Consider the following 26,242-nt stretch of genomic DNA (forward strand, 5'->3'; position numbering starts at 1 on the left):
ATTGCACTATGCTATCAGTTATATCATAATATTCCACTGTACCATGTTAGCCACTTGGTAGAGTTTGGAATTGAGTATAACATTCTCCAAACTTGAAAGATTGATTATAGTATGATTATAAGAAAGAATAAAGCTTTTTTCGTCTCAAAAAATGGGCCCAGTATATAATAGAAAGAACATAGTTAGGCAGAAATTTTCTTTTAATTTCTGCTTTCCATTTATTGATTATGTGACTTGAGTAAATAATAAAAATTTTTCTTCCTTGAAAGTGCTTGGTTGTTTCACCTGGGTTAACCATAGGTAATGCTGTATCTGTAGTATTTTAGATATGCTAGAAAGTTAGCCTAGCTGTAGCTAATGCACAAAGACATCAGAACAAGGCCTCAAACCTTTATCATTTACTATGACACTATGAATAATTGAGATTGCACAATTGGAATTTAAAAATTGTTTATTCTTTTCCCCATAATTTTGACTGTAACAAATGCAAGTTCAATATAGTTCCTGTCACCCAATTTCAAATGCTCTTTTCAACTGTCACAATGAATAAAGCTAGTGAATTCCATTTGATGTGTGGATGAATATTTGTTTGGTTTGGTAATGGATCAAATACCCCGAGGACACTCATCAGTCTTCAACTCTCTCTTGCTATAGCCCTGAAAGAGTGTCAGAAATTCTACCAGTAAATGATCATTTGGATTAATGTTCATTCAATTATGTTCAAAATTTCTGGAAACACATGAGGTTGTAACTAGGCAATAATCATTTTGCAAGTTATTTTTTGCATCTAACCAATTTATTAAATGCAGTGACTATATGCAAGACACTGCTATGTTTGTGGTACCAGACTTAGCAAAAACAAGCAGAATCTTTGCTTTCTGGAGATTATAGTCTGCTGGAGGAAACAGATAATCAAATAATTGAACCAATAAGTGTGTGATAAACTAACACAAGTTTTCAGGGAAAAAAAAGAGTATCTTGTTTCAGAATGAAACATGGTCTAGATTCTGGGATTAGGGAAAGCTTTTCAGAGAGAGAGAGAGAGAGAGACCCTTGAACTGAAAACTGAAGAATGAGGAATTGATGTGGCTACAAAGAAGATAGGAGAGGACTCCAAGGGGACAACCATGTATGTCCTAAAGGTTTTTGATGAAAGAAAGTATGGCATGTTGCAGCAAAGAGGGGAAGCCAAAGACCTTGAAGTGCAGAGAAAAAAAGGTAGATGAAAGTGGATGAAACTGTTACAGAAAAAGTAATAAAAACAAAAATCAAGACTTATTTAGTTCTTAAAAAATCAATACTTACTCAGCTTTTAATATGCAACAGGCACTGCTTTTAGGTGACTTAGATAAATTATCTCTTTTAATTCTCACTACAACTGTTATGAGTTTAGTCTCATTTTTGGGAAATGAGAAAACTGAGGCACTGAGAATTAAGTTACCATCCAAGGTTTGCAGGTAGAAATTGTAAGTTCAGTAAGAACTGAACTCAGGTTGTCTGAATCTGAACGCATACTCTTATTTACTCTACTATAACCTCCTCATAAATAAAAGTTACAATAATTATAATGTAGTTTTATTAGGTGCTTACTATTACCAGATATTGTCCAACTTCTTAAATGTATTAATATATCCATTTAATAAAAATCATTCAGCAATCTATTGTTCTAGGCTCTGAAGACACAGCAATAAATAGAACTGCCAAAAATCCTTATAGAGGATACAGTTTAAGGAAGAGAGGCAGGCAATTGAAATATAGATAAATGAATGAATTAATTAATTAATAACTAGCATTACAGATGACATATAACACAAGGCAACAAAGGGCAACATAAGTACCAGGGCAGAAGTGAGAATGTCTGCTTTGCCTAGAGTTTTTGGAGACCTTATTAACATGATGATATTTGAGTAGGGACCAGAAGGCAGAGAGGAAGGGAGACATGTGGCTGAAAGAAGGAACAAACTACAAGCAAAGCAGAACATGCTTAGCATGTTCAGTAAAAAGCAAGGACACATAGAGGCAGGATCTGAGTGAGAGGAGAGTAGAAAATATGAAGCCAGAGAACATCAAACTAGATTATGTAGATCCTAGAGGCCATCACAGGTCTTCAGGTACTATTTTGAGATGGCAAGCCCCTGAAAAGATTTCAACAGAAGAATCACATAATGTGATGTGTATTAATGAGATCATTTTGGATGTTGTGTAGACAACACACTATGGGACTAAGAGAAAACCATCAAGGTCAATTAAGAGGCTATTTTAATAAAGTAGGCTAGAGATGATGACATGTTGGATCAGCAAAGCAGCAGTATATGTGGTTGGAAGTGGTCAGATTCTTTTTTTTTAAATTTTTTTTTAAATTTATGATAGTCACACAGAGAGAGAGAGAAAGAGAGGCAGAGACACAGGCAGAGGGAGAAGCAGGCTCCATGCACTGGGAGCCCGACGGGGGATTCGATCCCGGGTCTCCAGGATCGCGCCCTGGGCCAAAGGCAGGCGCCAAACCGCTGCGCCACCCAGGGATCCCGGAAGTGGTCAGATTCTTGATATCTTGACTCTTCTGAAAATAGACAGCTGGATTTGTTGATCAATAAGATGCAAAAAGGGGAAAAAAGAGGAATCAAAGATGACTCCTGAGTAACTGAAAAAATGGGGTTGTAATATCTTTGATAGGAAAGACTGGAAATACCAGGTTTGAAAAGGAAGATCAGAAATCTAGCCTTCTACTTGTATTTGAGATATCTATTAAATATTCTAGTGAAGATGTTGAGAGGAGAGTTGTTTCTATGAGTCTGAAATTCAGAGATGGTTGGATTAGATAAGTGAACTTGGCAGCCATCATGTCACAGATGATATTTAAAACCATGAGATTAGATGAGAACTTATTTATTAGTGACTATATATAGAGAAAAGTGCTAAGAGTTGAGCCCTGGGAATCTGGAATATTTAAATATTGGAAAGAGAAAAGGAATCCAACGAGAGCAACTTAAGAAGAAGCTGTGAATAAGCAGAGTCGATCCATGGTATACCATGAGCTAAACTCTTCAAAAGGTAGAAGTGATCAATTGTGTTAAATGCAGCTAAAAGGTCAAGTTAGAAGGGATGAGAATAGACCACTGGATTTAGCAAGGTGCGGCTCATCAGTAGCATTGATGAGAAGTGTTTTGTTGAGTGAAGGATAAAAAGTGAGATTAAAGCAGTTTCAAGAGCAAGTGGGGAGAGAGGAACTGCAGATAAACAGTATGTGCTATAAAAAGAAGTCAAGAATGAGGGGACACCTGGGTGGCTCAGTGGTTGAGAGTCTGCCTTTGGCTCAGGTCGTGATCCCGGGGTCCTGGGATCAAGTCCCACATTGGGCTCCCCACAGGGAACCTGCTTCTCCCTCTGCCTATGTCTCTGTCTCTCTCTGTGTCTCTCATGAATAAATAAATAAAATCTTTAAAAAAGTAATCAAGAATTGGACAGTAGCTGAGTGTAGGGGACAATGAAGTAAAAGGAGAAGTACGTTTTTAAAAGATGGACAAAAATGATAGCATGTTTGCAAATATACAGTTCAGATGATAGCGTAGCAAAAGAGAACAATTGCCAGAGTGATGACATTGGAGGTGGAAGAAGGAATGGAATCCGATATATTAATGGTGTGTAGACATTACAGGCATGGGCAGTCCATCCATAAAAACTGGAGAGAGCTAGTCTATATTGGCACACATCTTGATAATGTGATACTGTGGAAGATGTGATAATGGGAGAAAGTAAGATTTCTTTCTTCTGGTAGTTTCTTTGTTTCTCAATGAAGTGGAAAGCATGGTAATCATTAAGAGTAAATTAAAGGAGATTTGAGATTTGAGGAGAGAAGAGAGACTATGAAATAGTCAACTAAGAGAATTGGATAGTGAATGAACCATGGAATGTAAGATTGCCTTTTAGCACAGATTCATTTAACACTCGTACTCTGCCTATGAGATACATGTTATTATGCCCAAAGTGCATTTTATAGATGAGAAAACAGAAGTACAGAAATATTTCATACTTTGATCAAAGCCACAGAATTAAAAAGTACCAGGTAATTTACCTTTTGAAATTTTAAATTTTAATCCTAACACCAATGACAATGACAAAGTATTGAAGCATTTTCAACAGGCACATGACATGATCAGATTTGTATCTGAAAAGATCATACTTGTCAGAGTGTAGCCAAAAACAGTCTATAAGAACCTGGACTTAAAAGGAGGCAGAAAAGCTGGAGAAAAGAGGTTTGAATATTTTTTAGAAGGTAAAATAAGCATACTTAGTGATGGGTTGATTATGAGAGATACCAATGATGACTACTGGGTTTCAGATTTGCAATGTGGAATAAATATTAACATCATTAATGAAAGCAGAGAACAAGTTTTGAATCTTCTTAGTTTGCAGGGACTTTGAGCTGTCTCAATGAAGATGTTGAATAGAGAGTTGGCTGTAAAGGTCTATCATGCAGGTGGCTGGAAGTAAAAATGTGAGGCATAGCTGATTATACTTAAACCATAACTGAAGATGAGATGGCTTTGGAACAAGCATACAGTTAGAGGAAAAGAGGAAATAGGCTAATGCCTTGAGGGACTCCAAAACCCAAAGGTTGAGTAAAAGAATATGTACCCAACTTAAACTTACACAGTGTGGTATGTCAGTTAGATCTCAATAAAATTGGGCAGGGGGAATCTAGTTATTTTCCCTTGCCTCAGGACTCTGAGGTCTTTTATCAGGGTGGGGGTGGCAAGTAGGGGTAGAATGTGGATTGTGGATGAGTATCTTGTCTTTTTACAGATTTTGAAAGGCCATTATACCCATGCCCCATGGCATAGGCTTTTATTTAGTTAAAAAAAATAACTTCTCAATACTTCTATCTAGTTTTTATAAAATTTTCCTTTATAATTTCTACATGTGGCATTCTTCACATGCATTTTCTCCAACCAAAGCTTCCATAAACATTCTTCAAATTTTTTTCTAAGACATATATGATTTTTTTTTCACTTTTGAATTTTTAGTACATCTAGAATTCTATTTATATCAGGCATGAAGTAGGGATCTCTGCCCAGCCCAACTCCACCACAGCACCTCAGTGGTGCCTTTAATTAGTACATGATGTCCACCCTCCAGGTTTTAGCCTCAAGCACCTCACAAATGTTGCAACACAAGCAAGGAACATTTCCTTGTACTTGATCAAAACTACTTATCTATCTGGGCTCTTCAACCCTGCTGTGGAAACAAGGGCAGAGAGCTGCACACATCTTTTCTCAAGCATCTGTGCCCCTTCTTCCATCAGAATCATTCAGAATGTTTCTCAGGAGTTTGCTTTTCATGATTATACTCATTTCTCAGATTAAAGGTATGTCTTAACCTTTTTATCACGGTTTTCTTACTAGGCTATAAGGTAATGTCTCTTTAGTCACAAAGTTTAAACTGTAAATAATAAAATAATATTCATTGATGATTTTGCTGAGAACATAGTATAGGACTCGGACTAGTTATGTCTAATATTGAGATTCTATGCTTTTATGAAATACTTCAGTGCTTTTACATACTCTGATTTACAGTGAGAAGGAGGAAGGAGTGGGTGTTTCTGAATATCTGCAGTGTAGAGACACTGTGCTAGCCATTAGCTACTTTCGTGTACATTAGCATGTGTGCAATCTTATTATCTCTATTTTATAAAGAAATTGAGAGGGGCACCTGGGAGGCTCAGGGGTTGAACATATGCCTTCGTCTCAGGTCATGATCCCAGAGTCCTAGGATCGAGTCCCACATCAGGTTTCCCCACAGGGAGCCTACTTCTCCTTCTGCCTATGTCTCTGCTTCTTTCTCTGTATCTCTCATGAATAAATAAATAAAATCTAAGAAAAAAAAGAAATTGAGAATAATATCTACAGATCAGAAAGAATAGAAATAGCATTTATGGCCAATAAACTCATAAGACTTTGATTCAAATAATAGCAGATTGTAGCATCCTATGGTCTTTCCTCTACATCACTCTTCAGTGAGATAAGCAAGGCTCACCTCAGGAAAGCACTGATTCAAGAGTACCTACGCCCTTTTAACAAGGGAAAGCTTTGTATTTGCATTTAGCTAGGAGAGTTAAGATTTCAAATGCAAGTGTCCCTGGGAGATAAAATTGGTAATTTTACAATGCAGGTTTGACAGGTGCAAAATCCAGAGACAGGAGGAGATTAAGATGACGAAGGTGGTAGCTGCAAAGCAAAATGGGAAGACGAAAGAAGCTAAAAGACCTAATGGGGAGGAGGGGAAGGCTGTTTTCCAATTTTGCTTATATTTGCCTAATTTGGAAACTATCAGTCTCAATTTCCTTACCTATTAAGTGGGAGTGATACTTCAAAGTGATGTTGTACATGGCTGCTAATTGAGAGCAAGTGAACTTTATGAAAATGATTGTTATCTAGTCCCTGTGCATGGGTGTCAATGCCAGATTGTATTTTCTCCCTTAAACATTTCCTTTTAGAAAAGGTAATCATTGGAGTCAAAGGTCAAGAAGTGGTTTACCCTAAAAAGCTTCCTCTGATGCAGAAGCGAGAAGTTTGGCACATTCATGATTATGACATACAGGTACATGTTTTGACTTAATAAATATGATTTATTGCTTTCATAGGGTATGTAGAAAGCAACCTCTGATTAATCAGAAGTGAAAAAGAGAGGAGTTTCGATTTTTCTGAGAACTCCCACTCAGTCTACAGCGTGCACTTGAGGGGGCCGGAGTTGGGGAGGAAGCAAATTTGTGTTGGATTACAAAACAAAATGGAGTAAAATTTGGATTTTAGAGGTGCCATGTACAGTTTTCCAGATTGTTTGAGGATTTCCACTAACAAGTTTCCGGGCTGATTTAAGGCAACTTCATTTGTTCTGAGCTGGTGCCTATGGAATGTAATTTCTGAGCATTTTGCTTTCCCAGTGATATAATATGCAGGTTCACTTGCCTTACAGACTCTGCAGCAAAGGTGGACAACTTTCATGGGAACACATGTGGTCTGTTGCTTAGAACAGTGTTTATTCAGTTGTTAAAATATAAACATTTAAAATTTTATTTTCAAAAGAAACAAATGTTTATGCAGACAATATGTAATGCACATAATAGGAAAAAGGCTTCAAAATAAGGTAATTTTCAATTCCCATTACTATAAAAGACATTCAATGACTGTTCTTAGATATTTATTACCAGGCACTTGCACTGTGGGCCTGAGCTTTCTAACTTGGTCCATGGAGAATAATGACTCTCACTTTGCCCCAATACTCCTTGAGGGCAAACTTTTCCCAATGCAACTATTTTTCTTCCCTCCATCATTAGAAGAGCCAGCCTTCCAGGCTCTCATTTGTTAGGTACCTCAGTCATAAGCAAGACATATTTCAGCTTTCCAAATGATCCCACTGAGATGTCTTTCCCATGGCTTAAGATACTGAAAAAGCAACTTTTTATCTGCTGCCATTTGGAGATAATGTCTAACCATTTTTCTGTAATAATCTCCTTACAAATAATGTTTTCTCTTGATCTCCAATTCTTTTATCACCTTCTTAAAACTTTTATTAATATAACATTACATGTCAACTATACTTCAATTAAAAAATAAAAGAACTTTTATTGGTTGAAGTTTGGTACTCGTCTAAGAGGGCAAAATCAGCCCTCTGCCACCATTGTGCAAATCAAGTCCCATTATGAATATACAAGATGAGCCCGGATGGGGTCAGGAAATATGCAGGATGAGTTTGGAACATCTTATACTACCAGAATTAAGGAAATTCTCAAACAAACAAACAAACAAACCAAACTTGCATTGATGGGATTATGTCAAAAGAACATAGGGAGCCAAGTGAAGGACCTCCCAATAGCCAAAGAATGGACAATTTGAGCAAAAAAAGAATAATAACATAGTTCTGGGCCATAGCAAAGTATAAATTAATATCTTTGAACTCATACTGGTATAAGTGAATACTTGAATAAATAAATAAATGGGGGAAAATAGATAAATCTCCTATACAATAATTAAAATATTGACATAGACACTCCCCTTCCCAGGAGGTGGAGCATAACTCCTCACCCTTTAAGCATGGCCTGTGCATAGTGACTTCCAAAGAGTAGAATATGGAAGGGGGAAACAGTGAAGAAAGATGGAAAAATGCTACCTCAGCCAAGTGATCACAGTAATCGGTAACCATTATCAGTAATAAGTCATGTTGATAGTATGTACTCTAAATATGATGTGATGAAAATGGCACTTTATTTTGTTGTTTTCTCCCAAATCTTCACAATTCCAGGCTAGGAGTGAGAAAAATATCAGAAAAATCTTAATTGAGATGCAACCTATAAAATGCTTGATCAGTACTCCTCAAAACTGTCAATGTTGTTAAAAAATAAGAAAAGCCCCCCCCCCCCAAAATAAGAAAAGCCCAAGAAACTGTCATAGTGTAGAAGAACCTAAGGAGGCATGACAACTAAATGTAATATGGTGTCCTGGATGGTATCCTAAGACAGTGAAAGGACATAAGACAGAAACTAAGGAAATCTGGATAAGTTTATTGATTTAATTGATTTGTCAATTATTTAATTGATAATGTCAATCTTGGTTCATGAGTTGTGACAAGTATGCCATAGTGATGTAAGATGTTGATAATATGGAATGCTGAATTGTGAGGTACATGGAAATTCTCTGTATTATCTTCCCAACTTTTCTCTAAATCTAAAATGATTCTAAAACAAAATAAAAAAGTTGTAAAACTAAATAAAATAATAAAAATTATAAACAAAATTTAAAATTGTTTATTAATATAAAAACAATATTAATGACAAAATTAATAAGAATGTCACATTTGACAGTATTAACAATAATGTCTGAATATCAGCTAATATTAAACCCATAATCACACATTCAAATTTTACAAAGTCCCACTATACCACTGTTACTCATACACACTTGCACATGTAGTTTATCACATTATAAATAGGATTCAACCCTTCTTATCTGAATAAGCATCTAGGTTCTTGCCTGCTCACTGTGTGTGAATTACATGTTTATAAAGAAGTCCTAATTTTATGTTAAACTTGCAGTCAAAATAATACCCAAATGCACACTTCACATTCAAAAGCATTAAACTCCCCTCTCCCTCCCTCAATGCTGCCCCTCTTCAGAAGACCCTCCTTTCAATAGTATGGTTTAAACAAACCAGAAGCCTGAGGGAATTTTTATTTTTATTTTTTATTTTCTTTGAGAGAGAGAGGTGGGAGGCAGAAGGAGAGAGTGAAAGAGAATCCTAAGTAGGCTCCCTGCTCAGTGTGGAGCCAGACATGGAGCTCCATCTCATGAGATCACAATTTGAGATGAAGTCAAGAGTAGGATGCTTGACTGACTGACTTCTCATGCACTCCTTGAGAGAATTCTTCACTCCTCTCTTTTGCCTCTCCCATCAAAAAAAAAAATCACTAAATCTTATGCATTCTAGCATGTAGATATCCTTTGAAATTATCTACTCTCCCTTATCCCTGCTGCCACTCCCCTGCCCAAGTGAGCTGTATTCCATCAACAGCCTTTAAATACTTTTCCTACCAAAATAAGACAAAATCAGAGAAGGAGACAAACCATAAGAGGTTCTTACCTCTTATGGAAGGGAACAAACTGAGGGTCACAAGAGGGGCAGGGGGTGAGGGGATGGTATAACAGGGTGATGGGCATTAAGGAAGGCACTTGATGTAATGAGGCCTGAGTATTATATAAGACTGATGAATCACTGAACTCTACCTCTGAAACTAATAATGCACTATGTGTGTATTAACTGAATTTAAATTTAAAACAAACAAGCAAAAAATAAATGGTTTTCCTGCTTAGAGTTGTGATTTTTGCTAATCCATTATCTGTAATAAGTAAGCCATCTAAAATACCATACCTCCTTCTGCATTTTTTTGTCTAAACTTTTTTCTTCGAATAAAGTCCAAATCTTCTTAAGTGACTAATTAGTCTGTATATAATTTGGCTCCTTTCTACTTTTTCATTTCTCATATTTATTCAACTTACACTTGATTCTCCAACCACCTTGAACTTTTCTGGGTTTCTCAAACATGTCAAGCTCCTTCCTATCTCAGGGCCTTTGCATTCTCTGTTTTCTCCTGACTCCTCCCTCACACAGTCACTGCATTTCTCCTATTATGATGCTTATAATACTCAATTACATTTGCTTGATTTTCTTCTTTGCCAAGTTGTGGCTTCCATAAGGGCAGTGTGTATCATTGTATATTCCATATTATCACTGTGCCTGAAATTGAATACATGGGTGAACAATAAACTAAAGAAATGTGCTAGATAAATAACCAGTAACTGTCAATCCTTAAATTATAAATAATTCTTATGATCACAAAGAAATAAAATACCACAAAGATACCCAAAGGGCATAAATTAGGAATTCATATACAAATAACAAAATAAACTAAACAAGAAAAATATGACTGTGAACAATGATCATTAAAGAAAAGTTTGTCACAGCAAGTTATCATTTCGCTGTTAATATTTAAGGCAAGAAAACAAGAACTACTATACATTTCTAATGAAATTCTAATTTAAAAAAAAAGAAATTCTAATTTTGTGCTTCCTTTCTTCAGTGTTATCTTATGGCATTATCAAACATTTTTTTCACGTTGCTGTCAAAGAAATGATGTCTAACTTTAGTGAATACTCCAAATCAAATTTCTGATCCAGATAGAAGTTAAATAAATTCACATCGTGACTTTCAGTCATAAAATACATACTATAAAAGAACATTTATTGGACTAGGGAAAATGGTCATAGTCATGATTAGTTTTTATGTGAGAAAGTAGCCTATAAAAGAGTATAACCCAAACTGTTAAACATACATAAACAAAAGCTCTATGGGTGGGTGCAGAACTGTAAGAACATACAACAACTTGTTATCTCTGGATAGGAAGAAAATATACATATTTTCATTTCATTTTATAACTAGAAAAAATGCCCATCAAACATTTAATTAAGGGACACCTCGGTGACTCAGTGGTTGAGTGTCTGCCTTTGGCTCGGGTGGTGATCCCACAGTCCAGGATCCAGTCCCACATCAGGCTCCCTGCATGGAGCCTGCTTCTCCCTCTGCCTGTGTCTCTGCCTCTCTTTCTCTCTGTGTCTCTCATGAATAAATAAATAAAAATCTTTTTAAAAATAATTTAAAAAATAACTTACAAGCAAAATCCCCCATGTATATTGTATCTCATAAATTCAGCCTAATCCATGTTTATCGTTTTACCTGGCGGGATTGCTGGACTCCTGGGTAGATGGATTAAGTTTAATTTTTCCCCACACCCCCTCCACTCCCTGCCCCAAAACACGTTAAAGGAATACACATTCAAGTCACACGGTGGGTACTGTTTTGCAGGAAACTTATGAAGAAGAATTGCTGTATGAACTAAGACTCACTAGAAAAACTTTAATACTTCACCTTTTAAGGTCAAGGTAAGTTCAATTATAATTCAATACCTTATAGATTTATCAGTCTGTAGTATCCCAGTCTTTGTAGAAACTGCCAGTGAAGTGAATTCCTCAAGTCATTGTTACCTACATATAGACTGAATTCCTACTTTCCTAATATAAACCCTAATATAATTTCAACATCTTAGCAATTACAGACACTGCCTTTCGGTTCCTGAGTTACCTTCTATTTAGGGTACTTAGAGCCCTTTGAACTCTGTATACTCACTCTAGGGAGAGAGTTAATACATTACTTCTTTGTGAGTCAGTGAAATAGAGGAAATTTGAAAAACATGGTTTTTAGAATGCTAAGTTACTTAAAATAGATATCAAACCGAGTTCTTTTGGAGAATAAACTAAGAGCAGGGAAGAATTTACCAAAGCACGTTACACCTTGTGTCAGCTGAGCAATTCTAATGCCTTTAATTTCTTCATTATGATTCCTTGGTATTTGTTGGTGAATTGATTCTTTTTTATCATTGTGTCATTACAGAAAATCCCTCTGGCCAGGAAGTGTATTTTACCTGATATCAATGCTTTCATATGTTTGCACAGTGTACTATTTTCATCCATTTTCTTTCACATTTCTGTATCTTTTCATTTAAGATGGATCTCTTGTAAGTTGGCAAGAAGTTAGGTCCTGCTTTTTAATGAATTCAGACAATCTGATTTCTAATTGTAATGTTTAATCCGTTAACATTTAATGTTATGAATGATATGTTGTATTTAATATTTGATTCCTGTTTATTTTGTTTGTTTATCTGGTCTTCTTTCCTTGCTTTCTCTAGATATTTGGGTTATTTGCTTTTTTTTTTTTTTTTTTTTTACTTTACCTACTGGCTTTCCATTTATCTATTAGCTTTTTAGCAGTATCTCTCTGCTTTAGGTTTAAGCTTTTGTTTTAGAGATTATAATATTTATTTACAGTTAATACTGTGTCATTTTATGTAAAATGTAAAAGTTTCCTCATCATATAAGTCCATTTAAAACCACGATTCTTTTATGTTAACTTGTTGTATATATACATCTATATACATAATTTACTCCATAATGCATGGCTATAATTTTGGCTTTAAATGGTCATATACATCTTAAAGACATTCAATAAAAATATATATTGTTTTAATTTATTGTATCATTTATCTTTTCCTATCCTTCTATTCTTAGAGATTCAATTTTCCTTCTGCTACCAATTCCTTTGACCTGAAGGACTTTCTTTGCCCATTTTTGTAGTACAGATCTGCTGGGAGAAATTTATCTTGGTTTTCTTTTATCTGAAATGGTCTTTTCTTTTTCTTCATTTTTGAAGGTTATTTTTTGCTGTATATAAAATTATGGATTGACAGAATTTTTATTTCTTTTGGCAAAACAATGTTGACATTGTTCTTTCCTCTGACCCCTATAGTTTCCAATGAGATGTTAGTGGCAATTTGAATTTCTGTTCCCCTGTATACATTATGTTGTTCTCTTAGTGTTTTCAAGATTTGTCCTAGTTGCCAATATTCCTCAATTTGACAATGATATGTACAGGTGTAATTTTCTTCATATTTATCTTGCCTGTGTTTTACTAGACTTCTTTAAATTATAATTTATGTCTTCCTCCAAACTGGATAAAATTTCAGTCATTACCATTTCTTTCCTCCATACTTTTTCTCTTTTTCCTAGCAGTCAAATTATCAGTATTTTAGTCCTTTTAATATTATCTTACATGTCCCCAAAGCTCTGTTCTTTTTTTCTTTCTTTTCTTTAGATAATTTCTACTGATCTATCATCAAGTTTATTACCTCTTTCCTTTATCAATTCTATTCTTGCCCATACAGTGAAACCTTTTATTCATGATATTTTCAATTATAAATTTTTTAATTTGCTTTTTAAAAAGTAACTTCCATATTTTTGTGCTGACATTTCACATCTTTTCATGCATTTCAAGTATATTTTCTTTTACTTTGTTGAAAATAGTTATAATATCTACTTTAGTCATCATCTATAATTTCAACCTCTGGATTGTCTCAAAGTAGATCTTTATTGATTGTCTTATTTCTTGAAGAGTTAGAATTTTCCTGTTTTTTCATATGTCTAGTAAATTTAGATTGTGTACTGAACAATTTGAATGAAATGTGGTAGAGACTAGATTCTGTTGTCCCTCTGAAGAGGTTTGATACTTTTATTTTATCAAGGAATTAACTTTGTTAAATTCAAACTGCAAACTCTGTCTTTTGGGTAGCAGCTCAAATTTCAATTCAGTTATTTTATTCTTAGTAGCACTTGTTTATTGAACACATCAATATGTAAAATACAGTATTGGCATTAAAAAAAAGATACAAGTAAAAGTAAATCAGTCCCTTTTTAAAATAGTTCACAGGCAACCTCAAGCATGTTAGGGCAAGGCAAATAAAAGCTGGTGGACCAAGCTAGGTCTACTACGCTCTATGTATGACCCTCAAAATAAGAATAATTTTTAAAGTTTAAAATATTTGGAACGAAAACAAAATAAAACAACTAAGCAAAGAACATGTAACAAAGATCATATCTGGCCCACATAGCCCAAAATGTTTATCATTTTGATGTTTACAGAAAAACTTTGCTGACCTCTATAATATAGAATGAGAATCTAGTAAACATGAAAATGGAGATTTTTGGAGGTATGAAATACACATATACGAAAGAATTTCAAAGTTTACCTGGAGTATAGTAAATGTATTTTGAACTGGTTTTTGAAGTCTTGTAAGTTTCTCATGTCAGTAGTGGGAACAAAACGTGACCAGGGGTAGTTCAAAGAGCTAAAAGAAAAAAAATGGTAGGTTCAAGAACTTTACAAATAGTTTATTATTTATCTATGTATCTATTTCTGAGATATCTTGACCTCTGTGGGTTATAAAAACTATTACTTTCTAATTTACTAAAATCCTTTAGTATGTTTACTTCTAAATCATCCAAGTAGTTAATAAAATGTTAAGTCATTCTTAGATCAGGAATACCATGATAAAACAGCATTTTTAAAGCTGTGCCTTTATGATTTTTCAGTTCTAAATCATTTATTATGGCTATTTGAGTATTTTTTAAACATATATTATGTGTCAGTTTTTGATTTGAGTAAACATTGGTGTCTATTCATCATCTTGGAGAGACTTTAGATTGAATGGATTCTACTAATGGCAAAAATATTATGTGATGATAAATGTGTTATGATTATGTAATATGTATGTGTTTTGAGGTTTTTTTTAAGATTTTATTATTTAGGGATCCCTGGGTGGCGCGGCGGTTTGGCGCCTGCCTTTGGCCTAGGGCATGATCCTGGAGACCCGGGATCGAATCCCACGTCGGGTTCCTGGTGCATGGAGCCTGCTTCTCCCTCTGCCTGTGTCTCTGCCTCTCTTTCTCTCTCTGTGTGACTATCATAAATAAATAATTTAAAAAAAGATTTTATTATTTATTCATGAGAGACACAGAGAGAGACAGAGAGAGAGAGAGACAGAGACAAAGGCAGAGGGAGAAGCAGGCTCCATGCAAGGAGCCCATTGTGGGACTCAATTCCGGGACTCCAGGATCATTCCCTGGGCCGAAAGTGGATGCTAAACTGCTGCACCTCCCAGGCATCCCTGTTTTGAGGTTAAAACAACAATAAGCATAACTTGTGGTTGTCTATGAGCACAGTATTATGATATTATATCATATTACAGTACAGAATTCCAAATGTTAAAAAGTATGTTAAAATGATAAAAAAAAGTTCTATAACATTTCTTAAAATTGATGTTTTAATTTATAAAAGAATGAAGCTATGAATTTTTACTTCCAGAGAAATGGAACAGACATATTTTTCTCTATTCCTTCCACTAAGTACAATTAAAACTTCTGGGCACTACATATATAAAGCAAATATAAGAAGACTGACAGATGTGAAGAGAAAGTTAGACCAGCTAGAGACTGTTATCCAAGGAATGACAGACACCGTGGTGTGTTTCTCAGGTTGCCTTTTGGCTTCATATTTTCCAGACTAGATACTGGAGAAATCAGCAACCTGGAAATATCCATGAGCACATACAAAAAACAAACAAATAACTAAACCAAAAACCCACAAAAATCATGCTCTATTTAGCCAAAGGGCTAAGAAAGAAAGAAATAGCTTAGAAAAACAAAATTTTTAGACAATAACTGTTCTACTCTAGCAAACATCACATACACACAGAGAATAGTGTCCCCACTCCCATCCCAGCCAGAAAAAGCAGTACCAAGAAACTAAGCTTCCACCCTTGTCTGGCTATAAAAAGACACCCCAACACCCTCTCTTCTCCTGTTTAGAGAAACAGAGATAGCTAAATGGAGAGCCAAGACTTTCATTCTGGTCTAGTGGTAATGAAGCCCCATTCTCCTCGCTGTAGTGTGAGGATTATTGTAGAGCCTGGATTCCATGCCCATCTAGCACCTTTCCTGCTGGGTTAATGTGAGAAGAGGCCTAGTAGAGAACTAGCAAGAACACCCCTCACCATGTCAGTGGAAGCCACATGAAAAGCATAGATGAAACATCCCTCCCTTCTAACTGAGAATTATTTCAGCAGAAATGCACTTTGACTCTTGCCAAGTAATAGCAAGGAACTCATGTAGGACAAGTAGAGACCCTTGGATTTCCATTCCTACTTGTACTAAAATAGTATCAGAGGAGATCTACTAAAACACAAGATCCAGGAGGTTATAACATCATAATATCCAAGTTTTAATTGCAAATTGCTTATCAAACCAAAAGCCAGAAATATTTCAATCTAAAAGAACAAAAAAATTAGTAGCTGCCAACACCAAAATGAGACAGATGTTTGAGTTATTTGACAAAATTTTAAAGCAGCTATCATAAAAATGCTTCAGTGAAAAATTACAAACATGCTTGAAACAAATGAAAAAAATAGAATGTGTCAGGAAATGAATAGAAAAATCTCAGAAAAAAAGAAAATAAAAGGTATAAATAAGAATCTAAAGAAAACTTTGGACCTGAAAAGTGAAAAATAAAACCCTCAATAGATAGGCTTAAGATCAGAATAGGAGAGTAGAAATAATCAGTGCAGTTAGAATAATAGAAATTATATAATCTGAATAACAAAATTTCCTGGGAAAAAAATACTCTCAGGAATATGTGTGAATAAAACAAAAGATGTAAAATTGGTGCCATCAGACACCCAGGAAAGGAGAAAGTATGGAGCTGAAAAAATATTCAAATGAATATTTTGATACTGAAAATTCTCAAATTTGACAAGGAAAATACCAACACCTACAGGTTTAAGAAGCTGAACAAACTCAAAACAGGATAAGCTTAAACAATCCCATTCCAAGTTTCTTTTTTTTTTAAGATTTTATTTATTTATTCATGAAAGACAGAGAGAGAGAGAGAGAGAGAGAGAGAGAGAGAGGCAGGGACACAGGCAGAGGGAGAAGCAGGTTCCACGCAGGAATCCCGATGTGGGACTCGATCTCGGGACTCCAGGATCACGCCCTGGGCCGAAGGCTGCGCTAAACCGCTGAGCCACCCGGCCGCCCCCATTCCAAGTTTCACCATGTATTCACATACATACATACATAAACCTAGAGCAACCACTAAGAAATCTATTTAGAGATGTATGCTGAAAAGCGCTATACATAAATCAAAATAGAATTTGAAAATATATTTAAGCAACCCACAAGAAGGAAAGAAAAGGAAACTAAAACATGAAAAAAGAAGAAACATGAGCACTGGGTGTTATTCTGTATGTTGGTAAATTGAACACCAATAAAAATTAATTTATTAAAAAAATAAAATAAAAAAATAAAAATAAAATTAAAAAAAAAGAAGAAACAGGAAAAAAAATAAAATATCAGACTTAAGTCTTAATATTTTAACAATTACTTCAAATCTAAATGGTCCAAATACTCCAATTAAAAGAGAATGACAGAGTGAATGAAAAATGCTGTTTAGGGCAGCCCCGGTGGCCCAGCGGTTTAGCGCCACCTTCAGCCGGAGGTGTGATCCTGAAGACGCAGGATCGAGTCCCATGTCAGGCACCCTGCGTGGAGCCTGCTTCTCCCTCTGCCTGTGTTTCTGACTCTCTCTCTCTCTCAGTGTCAGTCATGAATAAATAAAATCTTTAAAAAAGAAAAAAAATGTTGTTTATACCATGTCTTCCACAAAATAAAGAGGGAAAACTTCCCTTTCATTCTATGAAACCAACACTACTCTGATACCTAAACTAGACAAAGATAATATAAACGAAATTGAACTACAGGCAAATATCCATTGTGAATGCTAGCAAATAGAATTCAACAATGAACAAGAATTATATACCATAGCCAAATGGATATTTGGTAAGGCCTTGACTTACTCTGGTAAAAGACTGAATGTTTTCCTCCTAAAATCTGGAACCAGGCAAATATATGCACTCTCACCACAGCCATTCAACATATTCCCAGAAGATCTAGTTAGCACAACTCAGGAAGAAAAGGAAATGAAAGACATATAGATTGGAAAGGTAGACGAAGAAAAAAGCCCTTATTTGCAGATGATACAATAATGGTTTGCATAGAAAATTCTATGAAATCTAACAAACTAAGCTAGCATACAAATAAGCAAACAAACAAAAACACCTCCTAGAAGGAATAAATGGGCTCAGCAAAGTCACAAAATATTTCATCATAAAAAATCAATCGTATTTCTGTACGGTCGCAATGAATATGTGGAAACTGAAGTTTAAAATACAACACCACTTGCAATTATTCAAAAATAAATGAAAAAGTTGCAAATATGAGGAATATATACAAAGCTTGTTCACTGAAAACTATAAAATTCTGATGAAAATTATCAAAAAGATATAAATAGATGGGACCTTATTTTGTGTTCATATACTAGAAGACTCAACATGGTAAAGATGTTGATTCTCCAATTGATATATAGGGTTATCACAATTCTTATCAAAATTACTGTAAGATTTTTTAAAGATTATTCCAAAATTTATAGGGAAAGACAAAGGAACTAGAGTAGTTAAAAGAAATATGGAAAAAAAAAACAGGAGTAACCACTTCAAGATGTATATAGATATAGAGTCATACTATTAGGGGAATAGGGACATAGATCAGTGGAATCAAATAGAAAACTTGGAAACATTTCCACACAAGTAGAGCCAACTGATTTTTGCCAAAGTTTGTAAAGCAAATCAATGGAGAAAGTATAGTCTCTTCACCAAATGGTGCTGAAACTATAGTATATCCATAGCAAAACAAACAAAACAAAACAAAACAAAAAAAACAAAAACAAAATCACAAAAAACAAAAACCTCAACCTGAATCCCAAAGCTTATGCCAATTTTATACAAAAATTAATTCAAAATAGATCTTGGGTTTCAACATAGAATGCAAAACTATAATACTTTTAGATAAAACAAGATAATATCTTCAAGATTTAGGGCTAAGGCAAAAAATTCTTAGACTTGACACCAGATAATTTGACATAAATAATAAAAACTAAAGTTGATAAATTGGACTTCATTGAAAATGAGAGTGCTTACTCTACAAAAGTCTTGCTATGAGGATGAAAGACAAGCTGCAGATTGGGAGCAAACATTTGCAAACCACAACCAAAAAGGGACTAGTATTTGGAAAATAAAGGGTTCTCAAAACTCAACCATAATAAAGTAAACAATTCAATTGGAAAATAGGCAAAAGATATGAAGAGACATATCACCAAAGAGAATATATAGATGACAAGTAAGCACTGAAAAGGTGTATGGCACCATTAATCGTTCAAGAAATGCAATGAAATAGTACATTCAATCAAAATGGCTGAAACTAAAAAATAATTATATCACCAAAGGCTGGCAAGGGATATAAAGAAACTGGATCATTAAAGCATTGCTGATGTGAATACAAAAATGATATAGCACTCTGGGAAAACAATCTGCCAATTTTTATAAAACCAAATGCGCAACCTCCACAAGGTAAAGCAATTGTACTTCCGGGTATTATCTCAGAAAAGTAAAAACCTACATTCACACAGATAGCTGTACACAAATGTTTACAGATTTATTCATGATGTCCTTAAACTAGAAGCAACTCATAGCTCCTCAACAAGTGAATGGTTAAGCAAACTGTAGTAAATCCATAGTATGGAATACTACCCAGCATGAAATGGAACAACTCCCGTGGATCATTAGGGCATTATGCTGAATGGGGAAAAGAAGGCAAAAGAAGGCAAACCGTATGTCATATACCAAAGGTCATATACCATATGATTCCACTGATAAAACATTATCAAAATGACAAAATTATAAGGCTGGGAAACAGATTGGTTGTTTTGAATTATTGTTAAGAATTAAGGGTGTTGTTCGGGAAGTCAGGGATTATAAAGAGATAGCAATGAGGGAGATTTTTCTGGTGGGATAGTTCTGTATCTTGATTGCAGGGGTATAACAGAAATCCACATATATGATAAAATAACACAGGAATGCACACACATGTATTGTACTAGTGTACATATCTGGTTTTGTTATTGTACTATAGTCGTGTAAGATACGACTGAATGAAGTGTACACAGACACCAGACTCTGCTATGCTATCTCTGTAACTACCTGTGAGTCTGTGATTATTTCAAAATGAGTGAGTCGTACTTTGTATTCATGAATTGAAAAAAAAATAAGATCTGTTGTTTTATAAGAAAATGACGTTTTTCAATATAATTTGGGGGGAAAAGAGAGTGATCCCTACTGATTCAGTCCCTAAGTTTAAATGCACATCCTGGCTACATGCAGAGAACACATAATCCTACCTATTTAGGACTTACCAAGGATGAGTCAAGCTATGTTCATGGAATGTGGGCATGAAGAGAAATCTACCAATTCTGCTCTATTAGAGCAAATTCTCATTGTTATGCCAGCTCTCTGAGGAAAGACAAGTAAGAAGGTACAGGTGGATATTTTTAATTCAGGTTAAATATTTCCTTAATCTTGTTTTATAAAAATCTGTTGTTAAATGCATATTTATGAGATAATTAAAGGAAGGCTTGGATAAACAGCTATGTACAGAGAATGATGTCAATTTTAATAATGAACATGTTTATGCATTTATAACTACATAACTGTCTGTTTTTCTTGTTCATATAACACAGTATATGTTTTACCTCTCAAAAGTGATTTTGAGCTCATTCCATTCCGTCAAACCCAAGTAATGGTACTGATACTAGGGCTTTCTCTACTCTATCACCATTTCATGTCCAATAGAGTCAATATTACACTTTTCTTCTTGCGGACTCATGAATGTTAAAATGGAATTGTTATATCCACATGGGGTAATTCAGACAGAACTAAGTGAATTTCAGAGCACAGTACAGGGTCTTCTTACTAAATAGGAAATAAGCAGCCTATTGGCTGTCGTCAGAAATCTCACCAGATTGCGGAACTATAAACAAACTTCTTTTCAAGCAACTTCTAGTGTGCCATTGAATGAAAAGTTGACATTCTGGGGGGGGGGGGGATAACTCTATGCCTATCCTTTTCCTGATTCTAGGAATAGTTTTGAGGCACATCAGGAAGTCTTTGATGCCGACATCCCTGTTTCTGTGTTATCTCTGTGTGCAGTCACATTTACTCCAGATAACACAGTCACATTCCATCATCATATTTCTTCCATCCATTCCCTTCCACCAGGCTTTTTACTTGGTCAGTGTTGTAGCCTGGCTTCTTTTTTTACTATTGTTGATCTCCTATTTATAGGAAGACTGCCCTGAGCTTTTTTATAATTTGGAAACATAAACCCTAGTTCATGTATTCCAAAAGTCTTGACTTTAAAAACTAATGTTTCTGTCGTGAGTTTCAAAGGTCTGTTTTTCAGGATAAAATTTCAGATTTTTTTTTTTTTTGTAGAAGTTACTTTATTGAGGTGATTAGGAGTGCTGGTTTCCTGTCTCCTGTCCAGCCGCCTCAGTACAGTCTCATGGGTGGAAAAGACCAGGCCTCTGGGCTGTGCTGTGGGCCACTACCCAGGAGAGGCTGGGCAGTGGGGCATGAGGGCTGGGACTCCAGTCCAGGGCAGAGGTTCCAGGCCGTAAGGGTGATGGTGGCTGAGGCAGGGGCATTTGTGGCCCAATCCCCCAGGGCTGCGGAGTGGGTGGTGTGGCTACCAGCCAGATGCTTTTCAGCAGGTCAAAGGCTGTTGGGGGGCCCCAGACTGCCCCAGATGGTGAAGGCAACAAGGGCAAGGGAGGTGGCCAAGGGAGTTGGCCAAGGGAGTTGACATATAATTTTCAGTGTGAGGATACCCATGGGTTTGATACAGGAGATGTGGGAGAGCGCTGGTTACTCTACAATCACTCATAATGCCCTTTACTTGTGCAGAGAAAAAACTGTGAAGAATTACATGAAAATATTAACAGAGGTATTTCTCTATGGTGAGAATTCAGGACAATTTCATTGGTACTTTTTCATGTTTTCTAAATTTACTATTATTAGTACATATTGCTTTTATCTAAATATATAGCTGTTGGGTTAATGTATTTTAAAATAGGTATAGTGGGGCAGCCCGGGTGACTCAGCAGTTTAGCGCCACCTTCAGCCCAGGAAGTGATCTTGGAGACCCGGGATGGAGGCTCACATCCGGCTACCTGGTGGGGCCTGCTTTTCCCTCTGCCTGTGTATCTGCCTCTCTCTGTGTCTCTCATGAATAAACAAATAAAATCTTAAAAAAAATAAAATATGTATAGTGTATGTATATATGACATATGTCAAATATATTTTGTATAAAATATATTTATATATTATTTTTACTTAGGTAACATTTTCTCTAGGTTCTTCTCAAGTTGTTGCCTTGGCTAAAACTACCAGAATCTTTTTCAGTTTCTTCAAGTGTTTACCATACCATGAAGTCCAGGTAGAAGGTTTTTTTCATCTGAACAGGACTGATTTTGCTTACGTGTTTTTAGCATGAAAGAAACTTACTGAGATTTGAAAGCAGTCTAGAGACTTGTCTCTCCATAACTGGTTTTATTGGGTGACTTTATAGAATGAGTAAATCTCACTACCTCTCTGCCCTCTTTTCCAGGGAGTTCCTAGGCTTAAATTACAGTGAAACTTACTACTCCACAAAAGGAGAGAAGATCACCAGCTATCCTTCCACCACGGTATCTTATGGAACCTTCCCATGTCTCTTTTCTGAAATTTCCTCATGTGATTTTGAAACCCAATCTAACTTTATAAGCAGCTTCAGAAAATATTATGTCAGGAAAAAAAAAGAAAATATTATGTCAGGAATGAATATTGATTGAATTTTGTCACTGAGTTATCCTAGAATAGAAAACATGACCCTCCAAACTCTAAAAGGAAGCTGATTATTAACAAATCAATGACTGTTAATGTATTTTTCTTTACTAAACCGACTTCTATATACTCAAAATGGTATTAAGTCTGGAGGAAGGGTACGTAGGGCAGGACACAAAAGGAGTATAACAGTCTGATGTTCAACATTCTTTTATGCAAAGGATGGTTGTTGGCCTGTGAGGGTCTGAGATCCCATGGGAAGGGCCACACATAGGCAGGAGTTGAAGAGATGGATATAATGGAAAACGTGATTACCTGACAGAACCACTGTAGGCAGAGCATCAAGTAGGGAATGACAAGGATACTAACTTGACTGAAGCACAACAGTAGGAGACTTGAGGGGACCTGGTTGGAGAGTAAGATCTAATTTTAGCAATCATCAAAAACATTGGCATATTTCATAGGCAACTGTAGGAAAACTATAATAATAACATAAGGGTAGTTTGGTAGGAATTTTAGGATGGGTTTAATAAAAAAATATTTATAAGGAAACGGTCACATTTCTAAGGCTGGATTCATCAACTAATAAACTGCTAAATTTGAGAGGGAAGAATCCATATACTGCTTAACACAATGTAATCATGTGATTAAAAGGATTCTAAAGGAATTTCAAATTTTCCAAATGACAGAAGACAATGAATGAATACATGAATATGTGTACAATTTGTGAGAATGAAATGTTGGTATATTATAAACACAAAATATGTATATATTATAATTTATGTAATATAAATATATATATATTTATTCGATAGCCTCTTCATCTATTTTAGGATCACTGTTTTTACCAAGGATCCATCATACATGAATTTGATTCTGCTGCCAGTATCAGCACATGTAATGGTCTGAGGTATTGGACAAGTATCTATTTTATTTATAAATTTTCATAATGGATTTTCAGAGACATTTCCTTCTCATCTTTCTAACAACTCTTTAAATAGAAAAATTAATGGGAAAAAACTACTGTGTATTTTCAGCATAAGTATACATTCTGGCCCATCGTTTATGTTCATTTTTGAGAAAAAGATGTCTAATGTACAGCTTTAAGCAAGACAAGTTTTTCAGTATACGATCAAGGGATTCAAGTTGTAAGACTGCTGGAAATCATCTAGCCTGTCCTCTCATGTTACAGACACTGAAATCAGAGATTTGCCTCTGAGCATTCAGTCTTACCGGTGATAGAACTCAATCCAAAAACCAGGCTTCCTAACTTCTAGTCCTGTAATTTCCTACCACACAACATTTCACACCATTTTAATTATCGGGAGTTTAGAGTCCTTAGAAATTAAAGTTAGAAGTAAAGCCTATTTCAGTTCTCTGTAGATCTTGGTCTTAAGGGTAAGAAAGGAAGGAGGTAGAGGGTAGAAGAATAAGAAATTTCTGCCTTTATGTGTGAAGTACTCATACATGAATGAGTACTTCACTTGAGTAGATCCCAATATATTCAGAATAAGAATACCTTTGATGACAAAATTTCTGGATAATAGTATTTTACTTTCATGTATTTACTCTACAATTAATGTATGATGGACATAAAAAATTCACAAAATGTTTGCTAGAACTCTGATATTTCAAAGTAGAGATCGAACTGTCAAATTTATGAAAATTTATATGAGTTCATTCTTACGAAAGTTATTAATTCAAAGGCCACAATAACCTCATCTTTTTTATCATTCCCAGTACCTGATTACATGCTCATGAGACTTCGGTCTTATAGTTTCCATTCTTAAATAGACAAAGTTGATAAAATGGAAAGGAAGAATATTGTGAGAAATATAGAAGTAAAATGGACTAGATCTTGAATGTACATCACATTCCCATTTTCCATAGGGGATTCTTCAGGGTATATGACCAAAGGTACCTCATTGAACCAGTGAAATATTCAGATGAGGGACAACATTTGGTGTTCAGATATAATCCAAAAATGCAGTATGCTGCCAATTATTCTTGTACAGAACTCAATTTTACAAGGAAAAATGATCCAAAGGATGATATTAAAATCATGGAAGACCTCAAAATAGAAGTAAGTGCTTTATCTTTAAATCATCTTACTGCCAGGAAAATGTCTCATTTGCTTTTTGATTTCAAAACAGAGATATGAGCTGAACTAATGAAGTATATATGCTACCTGAGTTTGAATCTTCATTGTTTAAAATCTAAAATGTAAATCAAACTTTTTTTAAATCAACATAGAAAATGTTCATTCCCTACAGTAAATCTCAGTTTGTCCCATCAATTTTAAGAATGGGGAATATTTACAACCATACATATAGATTTATGGCATTAAGACAATAAATGTTTGGAAAGGATGAAATTTGCAATGTCAGGAAACCTCTCCTAAATACTGTCTTCCCACATCTTCACTGACATTTTTGTTTTTGGGGGGTGTGTTCATGATAAGTCAGGGTCTCCCCCTCTCATCAGTCCAAATGCTCTAATTATGAATTATTAAGCACAATTAAGAGTAATAGCAACTTCAATTTCTGGTGGGATAATTGCACAATCAGAGCCCTCTGTGTCTTAGGCTTTCCTGTACTATTTCTAATCACCTCAAATCTCCACTCAGTGTTAGCCTTTAAGATCTATAAGTACCCCTCTTCTTCAAATATTCTTGGTCCAGATAGTGTCAGAAACTTACTAGATGCCTAACAAATGTTTCTGATTGATTCAATCAACTAACAATTAAAATACATACTTAGTTCACACAAACAAATCACTTAGATCTTTGTACGATATGCTTCCGGTTTTACTTAGAGGGTACGCATGCACCTCAAGGCATAACACTGAGAGCTAAAACCAGAATTTTCTGGTGTTGGTGATTTATAAAATAAAAGATCTATAATTAGCAACTTTTATACATTTCTTGGAATTCAGGCTACTGCACAGTAGGAAATTGGGAAGTAGGAGAAAAGTAGAAGGAATACAGTCAGTCCTATTAGCTGGTCAGTCCTATGCTTTGCTCTTCACTATTGATAAATCCTTTTTATAGGAGCTACCTAGTAGGCATTTACTATATAAATGAAATAAAACTAAGCATTAAAAATTGTATTCATTATTCTTATTTATAACCCTTCTATTTATTTGTTTAGAGTATAAACTAACACACAATGTTACATTAATCTCAGGTATACAACATAGTGATTCAACATCTCCAACATCTCCATACATCATGCTGCACTCGCAGTGAGTGTAGCTACCATCTGTCACCATACAATGCTACAATATCATTGACTATATTTCCTATGCTGTGCCTTTTATTCAATGACTTATTTATTCCATAACTGAAAGTCTATGTCTCCCATTCCCTTTCATCTGTTTTGCCCATTGCTACTCTTCCCTGCTTCCCTCCGGCAACCATCAGTTTGTTCTCTGTAGTTATAGGCCTGATTCTAGTTTTCATTTGTTTGTTTACTCATTTGT

General features: G+C 35.2%; 1 protein-coding gene across 1 annotated transcript in view; it reads left to right on the forward strand.

Annotated features, from left to right (window-relative positions):
* Positions 1-3,526: 3,526 nt before the first annotated feature.
* The window catches only part of ADAM7 (ADAM metallopeptidase domain 7), a 69,871-nt gene continuing 47,155 nt past the window's right edge, over positions 3,527-26,242 (forward strand). The window contains exons 1-7 of the mRNA XM_055345808.1: positions 3,527-3,638; positions 5,303-5,365; positions 6,494-6,597; positions 11,413-11,489; positions 22,548-22,626; positions 23,596-23,672; positions 24,653-24,845. Of these exons, the coding sequence (XP_055201783.1) occupies positions 3,527-3,638; positions 5,303-5,365; positions 6,494-6,597; positions 11,413-11,489; positions 22,548-22,626; positions 23,596-23,672; positions 24,653-24,845 (705 nt within the window). The remainder of the gene's footprint in view (positions 3,639-5,302; positions 5,366-6,493; positions 6,598-11,412; positions 11,490-22,547; positions 22,627-23,595; positions 23,673-24,652; positions 24,846-26,242) is intronic.

This window comes from Nyctereutes procyonoides, unplaced genomic scaffold, assembly GCF_905146905.1.
Source record: "Nyctereutes procyonoides isolate TBG_1078 unplaced genomic scaffold, NYPRO_anot_genome, whole genome shotgun sequence".
In the NCBI taxonomy this organism is placed as follows: Eukaryota; Metazoa; Chordata; class Mammalia; order Carnivora; family Canidae; genus Nyctereutes; species Nyctereutes procyonoides.